Source organism: Mustelus asterias, chromosome 17 (assembly GCF_964213995.1).
Source record: "Mustelus asterias chromosome 17, sMusAst1.hap1.1, whole genome shotgun sequence".
NCBI lineage: Eukaryota > Metazoa > Chordata > Chondrichthyes > Carcharhiniformes > Triakidae > Mustelus > Mustelus asterias.
This window is the reverse complement of record NC_135817.1, coordinates 22,716,020-22,741,091: the sequence shown is the minus strand read 5'-3', so window position 1 is coordinate 22,741,091 and position 25,072 is coordinate 22,716,020. Positions and strand designations below refer to the sequence as shown.

General features: G+C 45.7%; 1 protein-coding gene across 1 annotated transcript in view; it reads left to right on the top strand.

Annotated features, from left to right (window-relative positions):
• The window catches only part of reps2 (RALBP1 associated Eps domain containing 2), a 204,445-nt gene that overhangs the window by 113,087 nt on the left and 66,286 nt on the right, over positions 1 to 25,072 (top strand). The window contains exons 8-9 of the mRNA XM_078232385.1: positions 9,420 to 9,568; positions 13,620 to 13,726. Coding sequence (XP_078088511.1) covers positions 9,420 to 9,568; positions 13,620 to 13,726 — 256 coding nt within the window. The remainder of the gene's footprint in view (positions 1 to 9,419; positions 9,569 to 13,619; positions 13,727 to 25,072) is intronic.

The following is a 25,072-nucleotide window of genomic DNA, read 5'->3' as shown; positions in this document are numbered from 1 at the left end:
CTTTGTGATTTTTGTGGCGTTCGGGCAGTGCAATCATCTCCTCAGTTTGCATTATGTGTAATTTTAAATAGTTGCAAGTTTACTGTGTGGTAACATAGAATCCCTACAATGCAGAAGGAGGTCATTCGGCCCATCAAGTCTGCACCGACCACAATCCCACCCAGGCCCTATGCCCGTAACCCCACATATTTACCCTGCTAATCCCCGTGACACTAGGGTCAATTTGGCATGGCCAATCAACCTAACCCACATTTTGGTCTGTGGGAGGAAACTGGAGCACGGGGAGAATGTGCAAACTCCGCACAGACAGTGACCCGAGGCTGGAATTGAGCTGTGAAGCAGCAGTGCTAAGCACTGTGCCACCGTACCGCCCAACATTTTACATAGATGCTGCAGGTCTGCTGATCATTGCATCCTCATAAGCAAGATAATGTAATCGCACGAAGAAGGCTGGCACGATGTGACATTTTGGATTATTTCTGAAAATCTGCTGTTGCTCCTTCTAAATCTGGTTCTGCTTCTGGTAACGTTTTTGGCGTGACTCGGGCTTATTCTATGATGAGTTCTATATTCAAAGGTTTTGCTGTTTGTTTCAATTTTTAGAATTGTGTCCTTGGTAGGAACTTCTCGCATGTCATCTGTCTTCCCCAGTCTTCTTGACAGCTCCCATGTCTCCTTACCATGTAGCAATATGACTGTTCTGTTCCTGTGCACTTTAGTTGTATTTTCAGTGGTGCTGCACCTTGCCTTTTTCAGATATTGTTGAAATGAATTTTCCATCAGTCCGAAGATGTGCGGGTTAGGTTGATTGGTAATGCTAAATTGCCCTTTAGTGTCGGAGATTAGCAAGGTAAATATGTGGGATTAAGGGAATAAGGCCTGGGTGGGATTCGGACTCAATGGACCGAATGGCCTCCTCCTGTACTATAGGGATTCCTTCTCAACTTGTCCATCAGCTTTGATAAATGGTCATCTGGACTCGAAACGTCAGCTCTTTTCTCTTCTTGCAGATGCTGCCAGACCTGCTGAGATTTTCCAGCATTTTCTCTTTTGGTTTCAGATTCCAGCATCCACAGTAATTTGCTTTTATCCATTGCCTATTATTGTGCTGCCTGGGTGACTAAATGCATCTCGCATCAATCTGTTATTCCTCAATCTTGAAGCAGCCAAGTAGCACCAGCAACAATTGTACTGTTTATTTTCATTGCCCATCTCAGTCTAAAGGTTTTGTGGATAACAGTTGCACCTTAATTTGTTGCCTTCCTTGGCGACTGTTGCAATGTCCACACATTAGGCTAATTAGGTCTCTGTCATCCATTTGCTGTATTCCCACCTATTGGTCATTCAACGATCATTCCTAATCCTAATCAATCACAACAACAAACAAGCTTGCCGAAAGATATTCTGGCCCTGTTTCATGTCATTTGTTATAGGCTGCCTCAGGAGTATGACTGTCTGCTACTAAGAACGGCAGAGTCATCACCACAAAACAAAAATCCAATCATGTCCAGAAGTTAAAGAACCCGACCATTTAAAAAAAATAAATGGTTCCTGTTTTAAAGTTAATAATGCCTCCCCAGCAATGAATGAGGGGATATGCTGCTCTCTGTCCCAGGATTCCTCCTTCAATTAGAAAAGGCAAGGGTTAGAAACTTGTTGCAAAGTAGAGTAACTTGCATTTCTGTTGTGTCTTTCGCATTGTCAAGAAGTCCCAAAGGGCTTTACAGCGAACAGGCAGCACAGTGACGCAGTGGTTAGTATTCTGCTTCACGGTGCCAGGGACCCGGGTTCAATTCCGGCCTCAGGTGACTGTGGGCGTGGAGTCTGCACGTTTTTCCTGTGTCTGCGTGGGTTTCCTCTGGGTGCTCTGGTTTCCTCCCACACTCCAAACATGTGCGGGTTAGATGCATTGACCATGATAAATTGCCCCTTAGTTTCAGGGGGATTAGCAGGGTAAATACGTGGGGTTAGGGCCTGGCTGAGACTTCTCGCAATCTTACGAGAGCTGGACTTCTGGCGAGGTCAGCCTTTCGCCAGAAATGGGCGAGAGGCTGAATAAATTATTTAAATTTATTCTCATGTTAATTTCCACCTGTTTAGCAAGCCCGGCAGTTAATCATCCGAGCTTGCTTGTCTTTATGGTCTTGCCGGGAGAGGTTCTCTGCGGCGAGGAAAATAACTGCTCCCCATAAACGAGGAACAGTTGTATTGGTCTCATTGATGAAACTGGAGGCCGAGGGCAAGAGGGGGTGCCCAGTCGGCAGTGCCACCCTCGCACCTTGACACTGCTAACCTGGCACCTTGGTAATACCCACCAGATACCTTGGCAGTGCCGGGGGTGGGACCTATGGGATGGCAGGCCCTGTAGGAGGTGGGGCCTGAAGGGAACGGGGCCTGGAGGAGTGGCCCAATCGCAGAGGGAGGGGGAGTCGACTGCGCACTCCGCATCACAATCAGACAGGTGTGGGAGGGGGGTCCACTGCCACTCTGCAGGCGATCGGATCAGTGGCAGGAGGGGGACACAATCGGTCTGGGTGGCGGGGTGGTGCCGGGTGCTACATGCCCGTGCGGTCTGGGGTGCACAATTGGCCATCAGTCCTCACAATTGTGGGGGGTGAGGGGAGAGTTTATGAGGCTGTCCACAACAGCAGGGGCCTGACCGCTCTCTGTCTATCTGTCTGTCAGGCCCCTGCTGTTGCTATTGCGCATGTGCAGGATCAGAGGTCTGCACATGCGCAATAGTTCCCCCTGCTGGCTGTCTGGCGAATTAAGCCCATTCCACTGCCTGCAGCAGCTAGAAATGGTCTAAGTAATTTTTCAATGTCTAAGTCCATAAGATTGGGTGTGAAAACCCACCAAAAAAATGCTAGCTGGACACTTCATTCTCGTAAAATTCCACCCATTGTCTGTATTCCTTGGAGAAAACCTAATTGAGGTATTCAAAAGCAGGAAGGGTAAGAACAGGATAGGTAGTGAGAAACTGTTCCCTATCGAGAGTACATCTACAAATAAAGGGCAGAGATTCAAAATGACGGGCAAAAGGAGTAGAAGTGATGTAAGGAATTTTTTGTTCACCCAGAAGATGAGGATGTGACTAAACACATTGATGAAGGAAGAGCAATGGATGTAGTATATATGGACTTCAGCAAGGCATTTGATAAGGTGCCCCATGCAAGGCTTATTGAGAAAGTGAGGGGGGCATAGGATCCAAGGGGACATTGCTTTGTGGATCCAGAACTGGCTTGCCCACAGAAGGCAAAGAGTGGCTATAGATGGGTCATATTCTGCATGGAGGTCAATCAACAGTGGAGTGCCCCAGGGATCTGTTCTGGGACCCTTAGTCTTTGTGATTTTTATAAATGACCTGGATGAGGAAGTGGAAGGATGGGTTGGTAAGTTTGCTGATGACACAAAGGTTGGAGGTGTTGTGAATAGTGTGGAGGGATGTCAGAAGTTGCAGCGAGACATTGATAGGATGCAAGACTGAGCGGAGAAGTGACAGATGGAGTTCAACCCAGATAAGTGTGAGGTGGTTCATTTTGGCAGGTCAAATAGGATGGCGGAATATAATATTAATGGTAGGACTCTTGGCGGAGTGGAAGATCAGAAGGATCTTGGGGTCCAAGTTCATAGGACGCTCAAAGCAGCTGTGCAGATTGAGGCTGTGGTTAAGAAGGCGTATGGTGTACTGGCCTTCATCAATCGAGGAATTGAGTTTAGGAGTCGTGAGATAATGTTGCAGCTATATAGGACCCTGGTCAGACCCCACTTGGAGTACTGTGCTCAGTTCTGGTCGCCTCATTACAGGAAGGATGTGGAAGCCATAGAAAGAGTGCAGAGGAGATTTACAAGGATGTTGTCTGGGTTGAGGGGCATGCCTTATGAGGATAGGTTGAGTGAGCTCTGCCTTTTCTCCTTGGAGAGACGAAGGATGAGGGGTGACCTGATAGAGGTGTATAAGATGTTGAGAGGTATTGATCAAGTGGACAGTCAGAGGCTTTTTCCTAGGGCTGAAATGGTTGCCACAAGAGGACACAGGTTTAAGGTGCTGGGGAGTAGGTACAGAGGAGATGTCAGGGGTAAGTTTTTCACTCAGAGGGTGGTGGGTGCGTGGAATGGGCTGCCAGCAACGGTGGTGGAGGTGGATTCGATCGGTCTTTTAAGAGACTTTTAGAAAAGTACATGGAACTTAGTAAGATAGAGGGTTATAGGTAAGCCTAGTAATCGCCAAGGTAGGGACATGTTCGGCACAACCTTGTGGGCTGAAGGGCCTGTATTGTGCTGTAGTTTTTCTATGTTCTATGCTTCTAAGATGATTAGAAGAGAATTAGGAGAGAATTAGGAAACATAGGTTGGACTAGGAGATTACAGGGACTGGGAACGTCCGACATGTGGAGTTTTTTCAAGGAGCAGCTACTGCGAGTCTGTGATAGGTATGTCCCTGTCAGGCAAGGAGGAATTGGTAGGGCTAGGGAACCGTGGTGCACCAAAAAAGTTTCTTTGTTGGTTAAAAAGAAAAAGGAGGCTTATGTTCGGATGAGACGTGAGCACTCGGGTAGTGCACTAGAAAGCTTTAGATTGGCTAAGAGGGAGTTGAAGAGCGAGCTTAGAAGGGCTAAAAGGGGACATGAGAAGACTTTGGCGGATAGGGTTAAAGAGAATCCTAAGGCGTTCTATAGGTATGTCAAGAACAGAAGGTTGGTTAGGGCAAGTTTAGGGCCAGTTATAGATGGCAGAGGGAAGTTATGTGTGGAACCGGAGGAGATTGGTGAAGCATTGAACCAATATTTCTCTTCGGTGTTCACGCAAGGGGACATGAATATAGCTGAGGAGGACACTGGGTTGCAGGGGAGTAGAATAGACAGTATTACAGTTGATAAGGAGGATGTGCAGGATATTCTGGAGGGTCTGAAAATAGATAAATCCCCTGGTCCGGATGGGATTTATCCAAGGATTCTCTGGGAGGCAAGAGAAGTGATTGCAGAGCCTCTGGCTCTGATCTTCAGGTCGTCGTTGGCCTCTGGTATAGTACCAGAAGATTGGAGGTTAGCGAATGTTGTCCCATTGTTTAAGAAGGGGAACAGAGACTTCCCCGGGAATTATAGACCGGTGAGTCTCACTTCTGTTGTCGGCAAGATGTTGGAAAAAATTATAAGGGATAGGATTTATAGTTATTTGGAGAGTAATGAATTGATAGGTGATAGTCAGCATGGTTTTGTGGCAGGTAGGTCGTGCCTTACTAACCTTATTGAGTTTTTTGAGAAAGTGACCAAGGAGGTGGATGGGGGCAAGGCAGTGGACGTGGTATATATGGATTTTAGTAAGGCGTTTGATAAGGTTCACCATGGTAGGCTTCTGCAGAAAATGCAGATGTATGGGATTGGGGGTGATCTAGGAAATTGGATCAGGAATTGGCTAGCGGATAGGAAACAGAGGGTGGTGGTTGATAGTAAATATTCATCATGGAGTGCGGTTACAAGTGGTGTACCTCAGGGATCTGTTTTGGGGCCACTGCTGTTTGTAATATTTATTAATGATCTGGATGAGGGTATAGTTGGGTGGATTAGCAAATTTGCTGATGACACCAAAGTCGGTGGTGTGGTAGACGGTGAGGAAGGGTGTCGTAGTTTGCAGGAAGACTTAGACAGGTTGCAAAGTTGGGCCGAGAGGTGGCGGATGGAGTTTAATGCGGAGAAGTGTGAGGTAATTCACTTTGGTAGGAATAACAGATGTGTTGAGTATAGGGCTAACGGGAGGACTTTGAATAGTGTGGAGGAGCAGAGGGATCTAGGTGTATGTGTGCATAGATCCCTGAAAGTTGGGAATCAAGTAGATAAGGTTGTTAAGAAGGCATATGGTGTCTTGGCGTTTATTGGTAGGGGGATTGAATTTAGGAGTCGTAGCGTTATGTTGCAACTGTACACAACTCTGGTGCGGCCGCACTTGGAGTACTGTGTGCAGTTCTGGTCCCCACATTACAGGAAGGATGTGGAGGCTTTGGAGAGGGTGCAGAGGAGGTTTACCAGGATGTTGCCTGGTATGGAGGGGAGATCCTATGAGGAGAGGCTGAGGGATTTGGGATTGTTTTCGCTGGAAAGGCGGCGGCTAAGAGGGGATCTTATTGAAACATATAAGATGATTAGAGGTTTAGATAGGGTGGATAGTGATAGCCTTTTTCCTCTGATGGAGAAATCCAGCACGAGGGGGCATGGCTTTAAATTGAGGGGGGGTAGTTATAGAACCGATGTCAGGGGTAGGTTCTTTACCCAGAGGGTGGTGAGGGATTGGAATGCCCTGCCAGCATCAGTTGTAAATGCGCCTAGTTTGGGGGCGTTTAAGAGATCCGTAGATAGGTTCATGGACGAAAAGAAATTGGTTTAGGTTGGAGGGTCACAGTTTTTTTTTTAACTGGTCGGTGCAACATCGTGGGCCGAAGGGCCTGTTCTGCGCTGTAATGTTCTATGTTCTATGTTCTAGAGGCTGGAAAGAACTTCCTGAGAGGGTGGCAGCGGCAGGTTCGATCGAGGTATTCAGAAGGGAAATAGATTTCTATCTGAAAAGAAAGAATGTGCAAGGTTACGGGGATAAGGCAGGGGAGTGGAATTAGGAAGAATGCGCTTCCAGAAAGCAAGTGCAGACGCAATGGGCCAACTGGCCTCCTTTTGTTTAGAAGGATGAGGGGGGATCCTATTGAAACTTGCAGGATACTGTGAGGCCTGGATAGAGTGGACGTGGAGAGGATGTTTCCACTAGTAGGAAAAACTGGAACCAGAGGGCACAACCTCAGACTAAAGGGACGATCCTTTCAAACAGAGATGAAGATGAACTTCTTCAGCTAGTTAATCTGCGGAACTCTTTGCCGCAGAAGGCTGTGGAGGCCAGGTCATTGAGTGTCTTTAAGACACAGATAGATAGGTTCTTGATTAATAAGGTGTGGTGAACCATAGATGGTTACCACTATGGGTACTGAACCATAGATGGTTATCACTATGGGTACTTGTACATATGTTAATCTTGTTACTGTTGGGGTTAGGGTTGGGGTGTTCCACCTGTTGGTATTGTTCTGTGGTACGCTCCGGTTGGCTCCGCCTTCCTATAGGAGTATAAAGGTCACTGCACTTCCTAGGGACCCTTTAGTCTGGGATTGTATTGTTAAGCAGTATGCTCCATTCTTGTTGCTAATAAAAGCCTTTATTTCCCGGGTACGATCCAGCCTCCCGAGTGAATTAATCGCGCATCATAAGGGGATCAGGGGTTATGGGGAAAAGGCAGGAGAATGGGGATGAAAAAAATATCAGCTATGATTGAATGGCGGAGCAATCTCGATATGCCGAGTGGCCTCATTCTGCTCCTATGTCTTATGGTCTTATGCGCTGTAAATATTTTGTGAAAAGCTTAACGAGCTTTATAAAGCCTGACCTTTCTGAGACTTGTACCCTAACCTGTATTAATGGCATGAAGATCACCCTGTTAACCCTAAAGTCACTGCATGAAATGAATTTGGGCCACCTCAATGCATTCCTTAACAGGTGTAGGCCCATAGCATGGCATATCCCTAAATATAATGCATCTACTTGATCTGGGAAGTGGTAAAGCCAGATAAAACCAGTCCAAAGATGTGCGGGTTAGGTTGATTGGCCATGCTAAAAAATTGCCCCTTCATGTCCTGGGATGCGTAGATTAGAGGGATTAGCGGGTAAAATATGGAGGGATATGGGGATATGGCCTGGGTGGGATTGTGGTCGGTGCAGACTCGATGGGCCGAATGGCCTCTTTCTGTACTGTAGGGTTTCTATGGTAATCTATAATTGTTTAAACGGGGATACACTTGAGGTTAAAGTCAAACCATGTCGAGACCAGGTTCAAAATGAGTTTTCAGGTCACTTTGGAACCAAGTGCAGGGTAATTTACTTCCATGCAGCCCATGGTGAAAATACTTCATTCCGACAATGTTGCCAAGGGCCGATTGTTTCTGCTTCATGGTGATGAATGTAAGATTCATGGGGGTAGCAATAAAAAAACTTAGGTACTGGGAATTTTTCTCAACATTTTTAGCCATCATGGTAATCTATTGTGGAGCACCTGTTATTTTCCAGATCAGTGTACACCTTTAGGTGCACTATCATATTTTCACTTTAACCGAAATTGGTATCTTCTGTTCAGTGGTACTGAAATCTAGACATATGAAATGAGTTATACAGTCTAAATTTAAAACGTTGTTTCAAAGTGGGATCACTTAGATGAAAAAGCAAATAAAATAGACTGTGATGAACACAGATCAAATATCGGATATTATATTATTTATAAACCGGTATCTGCTTTCCTTCATCTTTTCTTATTAATTTTTTTGTCTGACTTTTTCCAAGTTTCATTACATTTCAGAGCCAAATTCTGCCTTTTCTTAGACTGTGATTTTGAAAATTGAGATTATCTTGAGTGGTTTTGAATAGAAAGCGCAGCAGTTACCAAGAGCATCTATTCGGTTTTTTCAGCAAAATTGAAGCCCATTGAGATCGAAGATGCAAAACAGCATGGATGCAAAATTGGCTAAGTGATAGAAAATAGAGTTGTGGCACATGGCTGTTTTACAGACAAGAATGCGTCAAAGCCAATGTACCTCAATGAGAGGCCTAGTTTGGAATGTGCTGCTTGATAGGGAGATGGGTACTGATTTAATAATAGCTTTCAAAGGAGAAATGGGGATAGACACTTGAAGGAGAAAAAAAAAGGGTCTGAGGAAAAAGCGGAAAAGTGAGACCAACATGGTTGCGCAGATTTGATGGGTGAATGGCCACTTTCTGTGCTGTATTAATCTGCGATTCTACAACAGGCTTGCAAGATCAGAACAGAAATCAAAAGTTATTGTTGCCAATTTAATGAGTCAACACTTTGCTTCAATGTTATTTCAATAGTTATTTTTACTAAATTTCTTGTTCTTCTTCAATAAAATCTGGGGCAGGATATAATAGTACATTGAAACAGTTGTGGTGATTCTCCAATTATCCATTGCGGATTTTGGGCAGTCTTGTTTTCAGTATAGAAGTAACATTCCCTGACATTTTCTAATGGAGAGGAGCTTCTACCAAGTGTTTAAACTGAAACCAGCTTGGCTGGCTGGCTCAAAACCTTTATTTATATATGTGCTTCTTTGCCCCATGCCTCCCCATAACATGCGACCATGTTGAAATTCTGTCAGTTTTGGAGAAGACTTTCAGATATGACTTTCAGCATACTGTAAAACTGCTGCTTCTATTCCAGAAGGGCAATATTGAATGTTGACATACATGGTTCTATTTGAAACAGTTTTAAAAAGAAATCCAGTGTTTCTCTGAATTTAATCTTATTCAAGTCCTCTGAGGATTTTTATGTTGCTGCTGCAGATGGAAGGGTTTAGATTTTAACAGCCACTATGCCTGCAGGGAACTCTCCGATGTGGATTGTGATGGAGCTTTAACACTGTTCGAGTTCTGTGCTGCCTTTCACCTTGTCGTAGCCAGGAAGAATGGCTATTCACTGCCAGCCACACTTCCCGAGACCCTGATGCCTGAATATCTACAGAGGAGCGAAGGTGAGCAGAATCCAAGTGATGATCCCATGCTTTTGGAGGGAAGCTGCTCTCAAAGGGGACGTGGTGCAGATTAATAGGGCTCCGATACTTCGGCCCCGATCCTCCAAAGAACTTGTGGTGATTATGGCTCCCTATTGTTGGCAACATAGGACAATGGGGTGGTTAGTTTTAAAGCATTGCAAAGTTAAAGGCGTGCCCAACATTGTGAAAAGGATGAATGTCACCATAGTATCTGCAGGCTGACCAAATGACTCCTAAACAGGGTGGCATGATGGCACAGTGGTTAGCACTGCTGCCTCACAGCACCAGGGATCCGGGTTCGATTCCCAACTTGGGTCACTGTCTGTGAGGAGTCTGCACATTCTCCCCGTGTTTGCGTTTGTTTCCCCGGGTGCTCCGGTTTCCTCCCACAGTCCAAAAGACGTGCTGGTTAAGTGCATTGGCCATGCTAAATTCTCCCTCAGTGTACCCAAATGTGTTAATGTAAGCCTACTTGTGACTAATAGCATAATCTGTCAATGTTTATTTGTCAGTAGACTTATGTAATCACCAAAAGTAGCTCCAAAGGAAAACGTTGGTAGGTTTGAGTGCGGCACCCCAATCCTAAACAGACCTTTTCTCACGATAGTAATATTGGTGTTCAGAGTTTAGACTGCTGTCCGAAATCTAGAACTACAAAAAACAGAAGTTTGTCACCTTAAAGCTCATGCTTCTCATAGAGCAGGGACAGGCTTGTTGAGATTTTTCTCCTTCGAATGGAAATGGCAACATTCGTTTTTATTTTGAAACATCTTATCTAGTCAGCTTGGATCTTGTTTGTCTCCCTTGTGGGGACCATGAATTGGATTCAGTTTGAATTTGAAATGGTTTTTGTGCAACAGTCTTACATTAATGTATTCGGGTACATTGAGGGAGAATTTAGCATGTCAAAGTACCTGATGGATTAAGGGTTTGTCCAATCCACTCTGCACATTGGCTTTGTAACTTTAAGAATGGAGTAAAAATTTAATTTTTTAAAATATTGTTTTCCCTTTTTGACTTTTGCCCTCTCTTGTTCCTGCCTGTCATTTGTGTCTAGTTCACCTCCCCCCACCCCCAGTTATACTGTAGCTGATGTGAGATGAACATCGGCTACAGCAGGAACATCAGCATCAGGAGGGAGCATGGTGCAGAACTCAGGACTCTGATTGGGATCTGACTTAAGAGTCACACTGCTGCTTCAGTATAAGTGAGAACTAAAATCAGTCTACATAAATGTGGAAATTGACGCTTTCATTGAAGCAACTTCACGTGAGTCACGGGTCCCCCCCTGGAAAAAAGCAATGTACAAGTTGAAATAGCATAGTATACATGTGCAGACCTGTGCATTTTGAACTTGAAAAATATTTTGATTTGATTTATTATTATCACATATATTAGCATACAGTGAAAAGTATTGTTTCTTGTACACTATATAGGCAAAGCATACCATTCATAGAGTACATAGAGGAGTACATAGAGAGAGTGCAGAATGTAGTGTTACAGCCATAGCTGGGGGGTAGAGAAAGATCAACTTAGTGCAAGGTAGGTCCAGTCAAAATTCTGATGGCAGCAGGGAAGAAGCTATTTTTGAGTCGGTTGGTAAGTGATCTCAGATTTTTATATCTTTTTCCCGATGGGAAAAATACATTATTAAGTTTTTAAAAAATGCAATATACAAACTAAAATCTGTTAAAAATTGTTACTCACTCTGTAAGCAGTACTTTCAGAACCTTGATCAGACCCCATCTAGTGGCAGAGATTTGTCAGTGCAGTTGGCATTTGAAGTCCTGACTACCTGCATTGACTATGATAGGCCCTATTTTACCATTGCGTAACGGGTGCGAAAACGTGGTAAAGTCGGGAGTGAGGCCATTAACGTGATCTGCGCCCGCGCAGATGCCACTTTACCGAAACCCAGGAATGGCCGCGATCCATTTCACGCCCGAAACAGGTGCAACGGCGATTTAAATGTATTTGCACGTATTTCAATTGAATTAATGAACTGCCCGCCCAACTTTATCAGCAATTCCGCCTTTATCACCACGTTCGCCGATCCGGAATCGCGCCGAAATGAACCTGCTGAATAAAAGTCTGAATCGGGTGCTCCAGCTGCTGAAGAGCGAGTTCAGAGCTTCCAATGGCTCTCTGACTCAGTAACAGTTTTAAAACTGTTACTGTGTTTACCCCAGTCCAACGCCGGCATCTCCACATCTCTGACTCGGATCAGTCGTGGGGGGGGAGGAGGGAGGCGGGTCAGATCATTCTCTGGTTTGGGGGGGTGGGTGGGAGGGCAGTGAGGCCAGATCATTGTCTGGTTGTGGGGGGGAGGAGGAGGAGGCAGGTCAGATGTATCTCTGGTGGGGAGGGAGGCCCGATCATTGTCTAGTGGGGCGGGGGCGATCGTTGTCTGGTGGGGCGGGGGGCAGATAGATCTCTGGGGGGGAGGGGGGCAGGGGGGTCTGCTGCCACTCTGCAGGTGATCGGTGGGGGGGGGGAAGGGGGCAGGGGGTCGCGATCGGTCTGGGTAGTGGGGGGGGGGGGGCGTTGATGAGGGTGACAGTGATGTATGTGGGGGCCATCACTCCCGCTTTTTGCTCCCAGGCTGCTTTCTCAGCTTTCTGCGGCCCGGGAGCGATCTGACACTGGCGCGCTTTTTCAGATCTTTTTCTAACTGCGTATGCGCAGTTCAGAGCTCTGATTGTTTCGGGCGCGCTAAGCCCCACCCACAGCGCAAATGAGACCAGTGATTTTTTTTTTCAGGCTAAGTGCGTATAGGGGTGCCTGAAAGCAGATTTCCAACTCCGATCTGAGCTACGCCCAGATTCAGCATTTAGAATGAAAATGATAAAATCAGGCCCTAAGTTGTGAGTTCAGGAGCAAAGTCTGGAGCCACTAAAGAACAGACCCAAGGGTCTCTGTTAAGAACAGAGGTTGGGAAAGGGGGAAGCAAAATACTGCGGATGCTGGATTCTGAAATGAAAACAGAAAATGCTGGAAAATTGCAACAGGTCTGACAGCATCTGTGGGCAGAGAATAGAGTCAACGTTTTGAGTCTAGATGACCCTTCGTCAGGTTGAGAAAGGATTTGAGTATAGGGAAGGGATGTTTTACTGCAGTTGTACAGGGTGTTGGTGGGGCCACACCGACGTATTGTATGCAGTTTTGCTGTCCTTATCTCAAGAAGGGTGCCCTTGCTATAGAGGGAGCACAGTGAAGGTTTATCAGGCTGATTCCCGGGATGTCAGGAATGTCATATCAGGAGAGACTAAGTTGGATTATATTCACTGCCGTTTAGAAAAGTGAGAGGGAATCTCGTAGAAACTTATAAAATTCTTACAGGATTAGACAGGGTAGATTCAGAACGAGTGGGCCCGATTCTCCCAAAAAAACTCTGCTGAATTTGTGAGAAAGAAGGTGTAATTCACGATTGTTTTTTCAATGGGAGTTCAGACTCGAATCTCCCCACACTCTGTGGACTGCAGAAGTCACAATCAGGAATCTCATTAAAAGCTCGGGTTGGGGGTAAGGCCTATTCACACCAAAGTCTGACTGTTCCGGGGCCCCGAACTTTCAGATTGCACTTTGGCCGTTTCTATCGCTGGCCAGCCCAGGACCCTCGCAGCGCTGCCCCTGCAGCCCCCCCCCCCCCCCCCCCCCCCATGGCCCAATCGCTGCTCGCACAAGCATTTCTGGGCCTGCCCCAAACCCACCCCCCATCCAGAGCACTGCAATCTCCAGGCACCCCCCCCCCGCTGACCCGTCCACGGGTGGCAGACCACCGCCCTCAGCCCGACCCAGCCGCTGGCCTCCAGCCTCACCGAGGGTGGGAGTGCTGTAGGAAAAGTCATCTGAGCTGACAGACCACAGAAGAGGTCGTCTGTGGTAAAAGATGTTGAAGTGAAACAGTGTTATGTGGATATGTCGACACTAACTCTTTAACGATGTTAAAGTAACCAATGTTAAATGGGACAATGTTAAGCGAGGACTTGCTGTATTCGAGTAGACTTACTAAAGTGAATTTCTGTTGCAGTGTCTCCACAGTTGATGCACGAAGATGTACATTTGGGTTCCCATGGCAACTTGGCCGTTGAATCTCTGTCAGTCCAACAGCAATGGGCAAACTGGAATCGCAGTGAGGTGAGACAGGAGAAATGATTAACATATCACGTCCCTCATTTCATAGGACACAACTACAGTACAAAGCTATACTAATATAAAAATGTGCTACCTGTCATTGATAGCAGAAGAAAATGTTAGGATTTCTTTTAATGAGATATTAATCTTAATTATAATGCTGGACAATCCTTTCCAACCAGTGAAAGTCCCCTTTTGAAGCATGTACAAGAATGGTGACTCCGAACAAAACTGGGATATCTCTTGTTTGTTGGGATGCATTTGAAAGTTTTCACTGGAGAATTAGGGCTGTTCAAATGAAAACCCCTCTAGTCCATAACAATCAAAATGTGGGCGTAACTGGCTGTACTTGCAAGAGGGAAATGGACACTTCCACTGTCTGAGGTTTCAAGTCTAAATTATAGTGTGGTGAGAAATTAAGTAGACTGTTGCCTGCAAGTGAATATTTTGTTTATTTTAATGTTCAAAGTTGCATGTTTGTTTTGCCATTTCCTAACATGTTTATGACTTTATTTAGAAATACATTTTTGTAAGTGTAATGACTTTATTATTTCCATTGTAATTGTGGAGTCATAAAAGTTCACAAGTGTAATTATGAAAGAAAGGACTTGCATCTCTTTGTTCTCAAATGTCCAAGCACTTCATGTATAACAAATTGCTTTGAGTGCCGCCACTGTTATATAAGCAGAAGATAATTTTATGTGAACTTATTCTTCTGGAGGGCAACATCAATGGATTTTAGAATGGAGAACAAAGAGAGAGTTGGCAGAGTAGACAGAGTAGTTATAGAACAAATAGGTGAAATTGTTTACCCAGACAGCTTGATAGCTTTAGAATTTGAAATGCTAAAGGAGTTGAGTTGTATTTAACATTGCAACAGAAAAATCATAATGCACCACTGTGTAAATGGAACTATAAATGAAACCCTTTGATGTTAAACATTCTAATCAATGTTTTCAAATTCCTCCATTTACCTTTCTCCCCTTCCTCCCATTATAACCTGCGTTAGTTCTACAGCCCATTGTGCTTCCACAATTCTGACACTTTGAACATATCTATTTTTAACCACTGTTGGCAGTCAATGAGGACGAGTTTCAAACCTACAATTATCTCTGCAGGGGGCTTTGAGTTCATAGTTTGATTGACAGTTTAAAGAGGCTGTTAAAGAATTTGTTATCTTTGTGGGATCTGTATAGAAGTTACTTTGGTTTTATAAGAGATGAACCACTTGAGATTTAAAAGCTTTGAATGGGTTTCATAAGAACATAAGAACTAGGAGCAGGAGTAGGCCATCTGGCCCCTCAAGCCTGCTCCGCCATTCAATAAGATCATGGCTGATCTTTGTGGACTCGACTCCACTTACCCGCCCGCTCACCATAACCCTTAATTCCTTTACTGTTCAAAAATTTATCTATCCTTGCCTTAAAACTCATAAATTCGTGAATTAAGATTTTTTTCACTTTCAAGTGTGTATGAGTGAGAGCTGTATTAAGCTGTTCAAGGTTTTCTTTTTGTCATCTCTACATGGAGACCTGCCCAAGGTGCATACATGAATGAGTAGCTATGGAAATGCCTTGGGGGTATGAAGCAACATGGGGGTGAGAGGCATGAGTTAGCATGGAGGGACCATAGTGCATGTAAGGGGGCATGGGGATGGCTGTGGGGGGCATGAATTGGCATGGTGGAGCCATGGATGGAGGGGGGGGGGGGTTATGGGTAAGAGGGCCTTAAAGCTTCTAACATAAATGGGATAAAGCTTCAGAGAACCAAGGTGGATTTTCTACCCACTTTGGCACTTGCCCATACCCATGACTAGTTGTGATCTGTTTCAAGGGTCAACGGGGCTAAAATAATCTCTCTCCCTACCTCCAAGAGCAAAAATTGAGTCTAATGGGGTCCTTTAAACTGAGATAGTTCTACCAATTTGGGACTTGAGTTACCTGTCTCGGTGTTGAAAATCCTAAGCTTTTGGTCACCTGACCTCATGTGATTTGGTATCAAATTTTTTGACTATACGCTTGTGAAACACCTTGGAATGTTCAGTACAATAAAGGCACAATATAAAGGTAAGTTATTATTGAAACAAAGCAGAGTGCTTGAATATTAACAGTTTTGTACAGATGTGAAAGCTGCATCTTAAATACTGAATGTGGAGATGCTGGTGTTGGACTGGCATTGACAAGATGAGACGTCATACGACACCAGGTTATAGTCCAACTGAAATAAGAGTTGGGTTGGATAGCATATAAAAACAGGGTGCATCTGAACAATGGTGCTTCAGACATCTGTAATGAATTAGCTGGAAAGAACCAAAACAAATGAAAGGCTCCTTGAACTGACAAAATAGAGAAATGATGCGACTGATTTACAATCAGAAAAATGACATATTGTAAGCACATTAGTCTTGAGTTACAAGGAAGTTCTTGTCTAGACAAAATGAAGGCAATTAGTCAAAGCAGATTTACAGAAAATGGTGTAAAACAACGGGAGCCGTGCAATCCACTGGTAGAGATTGGGAAGAACTTCTGTTGTTGACCTCCAGAGCCTGGTTTAGAGAAAAGTGGGAACTATTTTGGCTGCAGATAGTTGGTGTGTTGCCTTTTTGCCTTCAATATCTCTGCCATGCTACAGTTGAGGTTTTGCAGGGACTCATTGGAATCTGGCAGTTGAGTTATTATACCTAATGGCTGGCGGACTGCATTGTGCAGCAGAATGACTGCAATGTGATGACTGTGCCTCATTATCGATTGGCAAATTATCTCCATGATTCCCGTGCTGCATCTTAAGTAGAACTGTCAGAAGAAAGCTTCTCATTTAACAGCAACCGTGTTGCATACATGGTCCAATCTGTACACGTACATTTCTTTAAAAATGTCACTTTACATTGAAACATACTTTGTTTTTGGTTAATTTTACTCTTTCTGTATTTTACAGATGTATTAATCCTTGCTATAGAGGGAGTACAGCGAAGGTTTACCAGGCTGATTTCTGGGATGGCAGGTCTGTCATATGAGGAGAGACTAAGTCGGTTAGGATTATATTCACTGGAGTTTAGAAGAGTGAGAGGGGATCTCATAGAAACTTATAAAATTCTAGCAGAGTTAGGGTAGATTCAGAAAAAATGTTCCCAAAGGTGGAGGAGTCTAGGACTAGAGGTCATAGTTTGAGGATAAGGGTTAAACCTTTTAGAACTGAGGTGAGGAGAAATTTCTTCACCCAGAGGGTGGTGAATATGTGGAATTCACTACCACAGAATGTAGGTGAGGCCAAAATGTTGTCTGATTTCATGAAGAAATTGGATATAGCTCTTGGGGCTCAAGGGATATGGGGGGAAGGGGAGGATCAGGATATTGAATTTGATGATCAGCCATGATCAAGATGAATGGCGGAGCAAGCTCGAAGAGCCAAATGGCCTACTCCTGCTTCTAATTTGATGCTTCTATGTTTCATTTTTGCACTTTAGGGCAAATTTTTTGCATTGCAAGACTTTTATTTCCACCTTATTTCTTACCGTCATTTTCTTTTCAGCCGTTATTCCCCTTGTATTCGCAAAAATGGCTGATGGAAAAGTTTTGCAGGGTTCCAATGATTCCATAAGATTTTGGGGACAAAATGACCACTTTTATGAAGTCATGAAATTATTCCTCGCGTGTTAAACATTACTGAGCTCTGTACCTGTATTTACTCGCCCAGACACTCCCATCCTGAGTATCACTTCATAAGGCAGCCTGTCATGTAGCTTTACAATCTCTGGGAGGGTGTCATTGAGGCAACTTGTACCATTTGAGGTAGTTGTTTTCATAGGGCACGAAAGCCACGAATGCAGTAGACTTTTACTCGACCAAATAAATTTCAACCACCAAACAAGCATCTGTATGACATATATTTATATAAAAGCGCTGAAACAGGCCTAACCAGTCTATGCCTGTGTCTATGTTCCACACCAGCATCCTTAAAGAATTCTTCACCTACTATCAATATTTGTTCTAGTCCTTCCTCGTGCTTATCTAGACCATGATTCTCCCATCTGAGCGCAGCAGGCCGGGAGAATCCCATGTCGGCCGATTCGCGGGGTTTGCGTCAGCGTTCATGCCCCGCTTGCGTCTCCCAGCACCGGATTTCCAGCGGCGTCCGCTCCGTGCTGGAAATTGGTGGGGAGACGCACAGTTTAAATGGTCACTTTAATATTATTTGAATATTTTTAGCAGGCCCCGGACTGAAGTCTCCAGGCCCGCTAGCGTCTCCCACCCCGCCAGAGTGTTTCACTCCAGCGGGGATTACACTAGCTCCCCACTGTCGGGGAGCTGGCAGCCCGACCCAGCTCGAGTGAAGTGGGGTAGTCCTAGGGGGTCAGGTGGTGGGGGGTGGGGTGGGGGGGGTGGGTTGCCCCCTGGGCATTGGCACCCTGGCAATGCCAGTCTGGGCCCCTGGCACTGCCCAAGGGGCAAAGTGCCAATGCCCAGGGGCACATTGGCACTGCCCATCGGGCATTGGCCAGTGCCAAAGAGGTGGGGGCCTCAGGGCAGGCCCTGGGGGGCAATCGGTGGAGGTGGGGGGGGGGGGGGTCCTGCTGCCGCTCTGCAGATGGGATCAGTGGGTGAAGGAGGGAGGCCGGTGATGGGGGAGGGGGGGGTCGGCACTGCGGGGGGGCGGGGGTCGGGACTGTGGATGGGGGGGTTACTGTCTGGGGGGTGGGGGGCTGGAGATCACGACGGGTCGGGAAAGGTGGGGGGTGGTCGAGGCTAGGCCCAGGAACGGTTGAGGGGTCAGCAATTGGGCTGTGGGTGGGCGGAGAGCCAGCGTTGTGGGGGTCGCGGGGCTAGCCAGCGATTGAGCTGGCCAGTAATCGGGAGGCCAGCAGTGCGGGGCCACTGCGCATGTGCCGATCTCGGCACTGACAGATCAGCGCATGTGCAGCAGTCCGCTCAGCGTACTGATTTCAGCCTCTTTTTTTTCCTTTTAAAAATGCCTGACTTGAAGGTAGCACCATTGTTGGGCATTGCTTCAGCGTGATTCTTGAGCCACGCATTCTGTTTGCTGCTGTCCTTATTAAGGATGGATTAGTAGTACGACACAATTTAAAAACCAGAGTTTTTTTTACCAGTGACGTTCTTTGCAATTAAATTGAACTAAATACTTGAGATAAAAGTAAACTTTAATCACGTGCTGCTTCCAGCTCCGGTGGGCGTCTGTCAAGGAGGCTCAAGCATCCAGCCCCAGACTACAAGCCATTTTTAAAAATTTATTATTCATTCATGACATGTAGGTGTCATTGGCTGTACCCATCCCTGAGCGTATTTAAGAGTCAACCACATTGCTGTGGGTCTGGAGTCACATGTAGGCCAGATCAGGTAAGGACAGCAGATTTTCTTCCCGAAAGGACATTAGTGAACCATCACTAATTGGATCGACAATGGTTTTATGGTCATCATTAACTTTTAATTCTAGACTTTTATTAAATTCAAATTTCACCATCTGCCGTGGTGAGATTCGAACCTGGGTCCCCAGAGCGTTACCCTGCGTCTCCGAATTACTAGTCCAGCGACAATGCCATTACGCTACTGCCTCCCCTGCACACTAGCCTGTGGGCTAAATGCTTGTTCAGTTAAATTGCGCACTGAGTTCTGCACAATCTACCTAATGAACATCTAAACATACAGGAATCTGAAGTTTCTCAAAGAATAGAATTTTATGTCCGAGTTATTTTGTTTTCTTTGTCCTGGTATCAGTTACTTTAAAGAAAAGTTGAGGAATTCTCAATCTGGGTGCTTTACTGCAGCATTTTCTTTTAAAACCAAAATCCTTAATTATGCCCAGTTATATCTAAAGATTATACCAAGCCATTCACCAAACATACTTTCTACAGGGAATAAAGAAAAAAATGATCCAAATATTGCTGACATTGGGAGCTCTCCTACACCAATATGTGCTAAGATTTCAAGATTTAGATCAATGGGCGGCATGACACATTCTCACCGTGTCTTCATGGGTTTCCTCCGGGTGCTCCGCTTTCCTCCCACAGTCCGAAGGATGTGCTGGTTAGATGCATTGGCCATGCTAATTTCTCCCTCCGTGTGCCCGAACAGGTGCCGGGGTGTGGCGACTAGGGGATTTTCACAGTAACTTCATTGTGGTGTTAATGTAAGCCTACTTGTGACACTAATAAATAAACTTCAAACAACGATATTTTGAAGGGTGTAGTTTCAGAGGTACCAATTTTTGAGTGGGGTTGCAGTATGATGTTCTATTCCCTGTCGTTGCCTTGTAAGCAGACTGATATACTTTGACATCCTAACATCTGATTGAATAGTGCTATTTGCTCTGTTTGCTGTCCAATCAACCTACCTACCTTATATTAAGTTGATCTTTCTCTACACCCGAGCCATGACTAACACTATATTCTGCACCCTCTCCTTTCCTTCTGTATGAATGGTATGCTTTGTCTGTATAGCGCACAAGAAACAATACTTTTCACTGTATACTAATACATGTGACAATAAATCAAATCAAAATTAAAATCGCTACTTCAATTGTCCTTTAGATTTCCTAATTGAGACCCCTGTCTGCAGGTAGGCATACACATCTATATGACTTTAGACACTGGGTTGTGTTTCAGGTTTGGAAAAATTAACTTCACTACAGCTTTTTCTTGTTTAAAGTTTGGCTTCTTGAACAAAAGTGGCATTGTTTCTTGGCTGTGCTTCTGAAGGTTTAATCTAAGATCCAAGATCATTTAACTGCGAAGAGAGCATGACAATCCATCACTTTTGTGGTAATTGTACAAACACAGTAATGCTCTGCTGTCCTGACAAGTGTTTTCATTTCATTTCTCCCCCTGCTAAATGTCTCTGTCCAACAGCTTTGGTCTGCGGCATGCTTGAACAAGATATACATGAAAGTGGAAGCTGAAAAGTGGAACAACTTGCTCCTTGACCCTTTCTCTTGTCTGTGCTCTTTCTTAAACAGTGGGGAACTGTGAAAACAGTTCGTTTCAGCTCAAAGGCGCTGAACAGTTTTTACACTAAATTTGACCTGGCTGATTCAAGAATTGAACCGCAAGCTTAAGATCACATGCAGAGCACTCCCCAATGGCTCGGTGAACAATATAGGCCCAAGGGCTTCCGGCTTGATGCCTAGCTGCTATCTGCTGAACTGGTTGGTGGGCGGCACAGTGGTTAGCACTGCTGCCTCACAGCGCCAGGGACCCGGGTTCAATTCCCAGCCTCGGGTCACTGTCTGTGCAGAGTATGCACGTTCTCCCTGTGTCTGCGTATGTTTCATCCGGGTGCTCCGGTTTCCTCCCACAGTCCAAAGATGTGCGGGTTAGGTGGATTGGCCATGCTAAATTGCCCCTAGTGTCAGGGGGACTAGCTAGGGTAAATGCATGGGGTTATGGGGATAGGGTCTGGGTGAGATTGTGGTCGCTGTAGACTTGATGGGCCGAATGGCTTCCTTCTGAACTGTAGGGCTCTATTTGGGGCCAAGACAGGTGCCCCTACCATTGACTTCTGTCATTGGTTTGGTTTGGTTTGGTTTGGTTTGGCCAGAGCTTCACTGTGTGTGTGTGCACATGCGTGTGTGTATACAGTTTCACTGACAATCGGACTTTTCTCAAGTGCTTCAGTGTGGAATATGCCGCTGGCAGTTGCTGTCCAGATGAACGATGGCGTTGGCTGTTCTGCCAGAGGCATGCATTGGAATGTTACTCAGCAAGAAGTTGTCAGATTCTGAAGGAAAGAAATTAGTTTGAAAGTGTTTGCAATTTTAAGTCCAGGAATGTTTCTTTGTAATCACTTTGGGATGAAAACTAGCATTGTCTTTACAAATATTATTGTTGAAGGGTACCAGAGCTGGTGAGTGATGGATCAAAGGCCTCAGGTTGACATGGCCATCTGAATTACGGTGTGTTAGACAATGCAGTGTATAATTGTGTGGACTTCTGGTTGGAGAGAGAGGAGTTGGGAGAGAGCAATCTTCAACCTCACCTTAACCAAAACACACAGGCAGTATAATTGTCCAAAGCCTTCACACACACATTTCTTTCACTGCCATCCAAAGCATTACTGCAGCATAATGAGTAATTGCTCTTTTCAAATTGTACTGAAACTCAGTTTTTGCGCTTTTGACAGCAGTAGAATGTATACAAGCCAAGGATGAAATTTTACCAAAACATGGCAATGTTGTCTCCGGCGAGAAAATCAGCTTGTTTCTCTCCAGATTTTACAACACTTTGCCAAAAAAAAACCAAGGGGGCGTGTTTCACACCGTCATGGGAAGGGAGGGCGGGGAGGCTTAAACACATTGACAAAGTCCGGCTGCACTAAGAACAGGGCACCATCTTTAAAGGGCACCCTATCAGAACAGCAATGGGGAACAGGAGGTCCAACCCCACTGGAGTGAAGAGAGGCCATGGAGGCCCCTGAGGAGGTCAGGGGTAAGGGGAGGTGTCCTTGGACAGTGCCAGCCTGGCCCCCTGACACTGTCCAAGGGACAAACTGGCAATACCCAAGGGGCACCTTGGCACTGCCCACTGGGCATTGGGCTGTGCCAAGGGAGTAGAGCCAGAGGGGGAAGGGCCTATTGGGGGCAATCGGTGGGGGTGGGGGGGACCTGCTGCCACACTGCATTTGGGATCGGTGGATCAGTAGCAGAGGGACTGGCTATCAGGGTGGTGGGGGGTCAGGGCTGCCGGGTGGTCGGGGCTGCACGGGGAGGGGGATCAGGAGATTGGGGCTAGCCGGGTATGAGGGTCGGGGAGATCGGGGCTGGCAAGGGAGTGGGGACATGGGGATTGGCTCGGAGAGTTCTGGGAGGCCAGCGATCGTTGGGGGAAGTGTGGGGGTTGGAGGGGCAGTGATAAGGGGGTTGCGGGGCTGGCCAGCGATCTGGCTGGCCAGCAATCGAGGCTGGCAGTGCGGGGCCACTGGGCTGATCTCCGCGCTGACAGATCGGTGCATGCGCAGTGGCCCACTCAGCACTATGCTGCCGGCCCCTCAGGCAGGAATAGGCTCTGCCCCCTGATTTTCAGAGGGAATCATGCTTGGGTACTTTGTGATGCACAGAGTGCGGGAGATTCAATCTGAAATTCCTGCTAAAAAAACATAAGAACATAAGAACATAAGAAATAGGAGCAGGAGTAGGCCATCTAGCCCCTCGAGCCTGCCCCGCCATTCAATAAGATCATGGCTGATCTGACGTGGATCAGTACCACTTACCCGCCTGATCCCCATAACCCTTAATTCCCTTACCGATCAGGAATCCATCCATCCGCGCTTTAAACATATTCAGCGAGGTAGCCTCCACCACCTCAGTGGGCAGAGAATTCCAGAGATTCACCACCCTCTGGGAGAAGAAGTTCCTCCTCAACTCTGTCTTAAACCGACCCCCCTTTATTTTGAGGCTGTGTCCTCTAGTTTTAACTTCCTTACTAAGTGGAAAGAATCTCTCCGCCTCCACCCTATCCAGCCCCCGCATTATCTTATAAGTCTCCATGAGATCCCCCCTCATCCTTCTAAACTCCAACGAGTACAAACCCAATCTCCTCAGCCTCTCCTCATAATCCAAACCCCTCATCTCCGGTATCAACCTGGTGAACCTTCTCTGCACTCCCTCCAATGCCAATATATCCTTCCTCATATAAGGGGACCAATACTGCACACAGTATTCCAGCTGCGGCCTCACCAATGCCCTGTACAGGTGCATCAAGACATCCCTGCTTTTATATTCTATCCCCCTCGCAATATAGGCCAACATCCCATTTGCCTTCTTGATCACCTGTTGTACCTGCAGACTGGGCTTTTGCGTCTCATGCACAAGGACCCCCAGGTCCCTTTGCACGGTAGCATGTTTTAATTTGTTTCCATTGAGATAGTAATCCCATTTGTTATTATTTCCTCAAGTGTATAACCTCGCATTTACCAACGTTATACTCCATTTGCCATATCCTCGCCCACTCACTCAGTCTGTCCAAATCTCTCTGCAGATCTTCTCCGTCCTCCACACGATTCACTTTTCCACTTATCTTTGTGTCGTCTGCAAACTTCGTTACCCTACACTCCGTCCCCTCCTCCAGATCATCTATATAAATGGTAAATAGTTGCGGCCCAAGTACCGATCCCTGCGGCACGCCACTAGTTACCTTCCTCCAACCGGAAAAACACCCATTTATTCCGACTCTTTGCTTCCTGTCGGATACTCCGTCCCCAATCCACTTTAACACACTACCCCCAACTCCGTGTGCCCTAATCTTCTTCAGCAGCCTTTTATGGGGCACCTTATCAAACGCCTTTTGGAAATCCAAAAACACCGCATCCACCGGTTCTCCTCCATCAACCGCCCTAGTCACATCTTCATAAAAATCCAACATGTTCGTCAAGCACGACTTTCCCCTCATGAATCCATGCTGCGTCTGATTGATCGAACCATTTCTATCCAGATGCCCTGCTATCTCCTCTTTAATAATGGATTCCAGCATTTTCCCTACTACAGACGTTAAGCTGACCGGCCTATAGTTACCCGCCTTTTGTCTCCTTCCTTTTTTAAACAGCGGCGTAACATTAGCCGTTTTCCAATCAACCGGCACTACCCCAGAATGCAACGAGTTTTGATAAATAATCACTAACGCATCCACTATTACCTCTGACATTTCTTTCAATACCCTGGGATGCATTCCATCCGGACCCGGGGACTTGTCCACCTTCAGTCCCATTAGTCTACCCAGCACTGCCTCTCTGGTAACATTAATTGTATTAAGTATTTCTCCTGCTGCCAACCCTCTATCGTTAATATTTGGCAAACTATTTGTGTCCTCCACCGTGAAGACCGACACACAAAACTTATTTAAAGACTCAGCCATATCCTCATTTCCCACTATTAACTCCCCCCCTCTCGTCCTCCAAGGGTCCAACATTCACTCTAGCCACTCTATTCCTTTTTATATATTTATAAAAACTTTTACTATCAAAACAAGCAGGAGTTACTCCCGTTTTCACACAAATTGAGGATTTTGTTTGGAAATATTCCGGCCCAGCTGAGCAATTCCCTTGTTAGGAATTTGGGAAGTTAATGACGTGAACTTGAGATGAAAACAAAATAACAGACAAGTACATGGTTCCTCACATTATTCCAAACAAATATGCTACACTAAGAACAAGTGTTTCAAGTTATCCGTCAGGGTTTTGAGACACTCGCAAAGGTAACATCAGCAGAGTTCTTCACGACCTTTCAGCTTAATGAGCTGTCATAAGAACATAAGAAATAGGAGCAGGAGTAGGCCATCTAGCCCCTCAAGCCTGCCCCGCCATTCAATAAGATCATGGCTGATCTGAAGTGGATCAGTTCCACTTACCC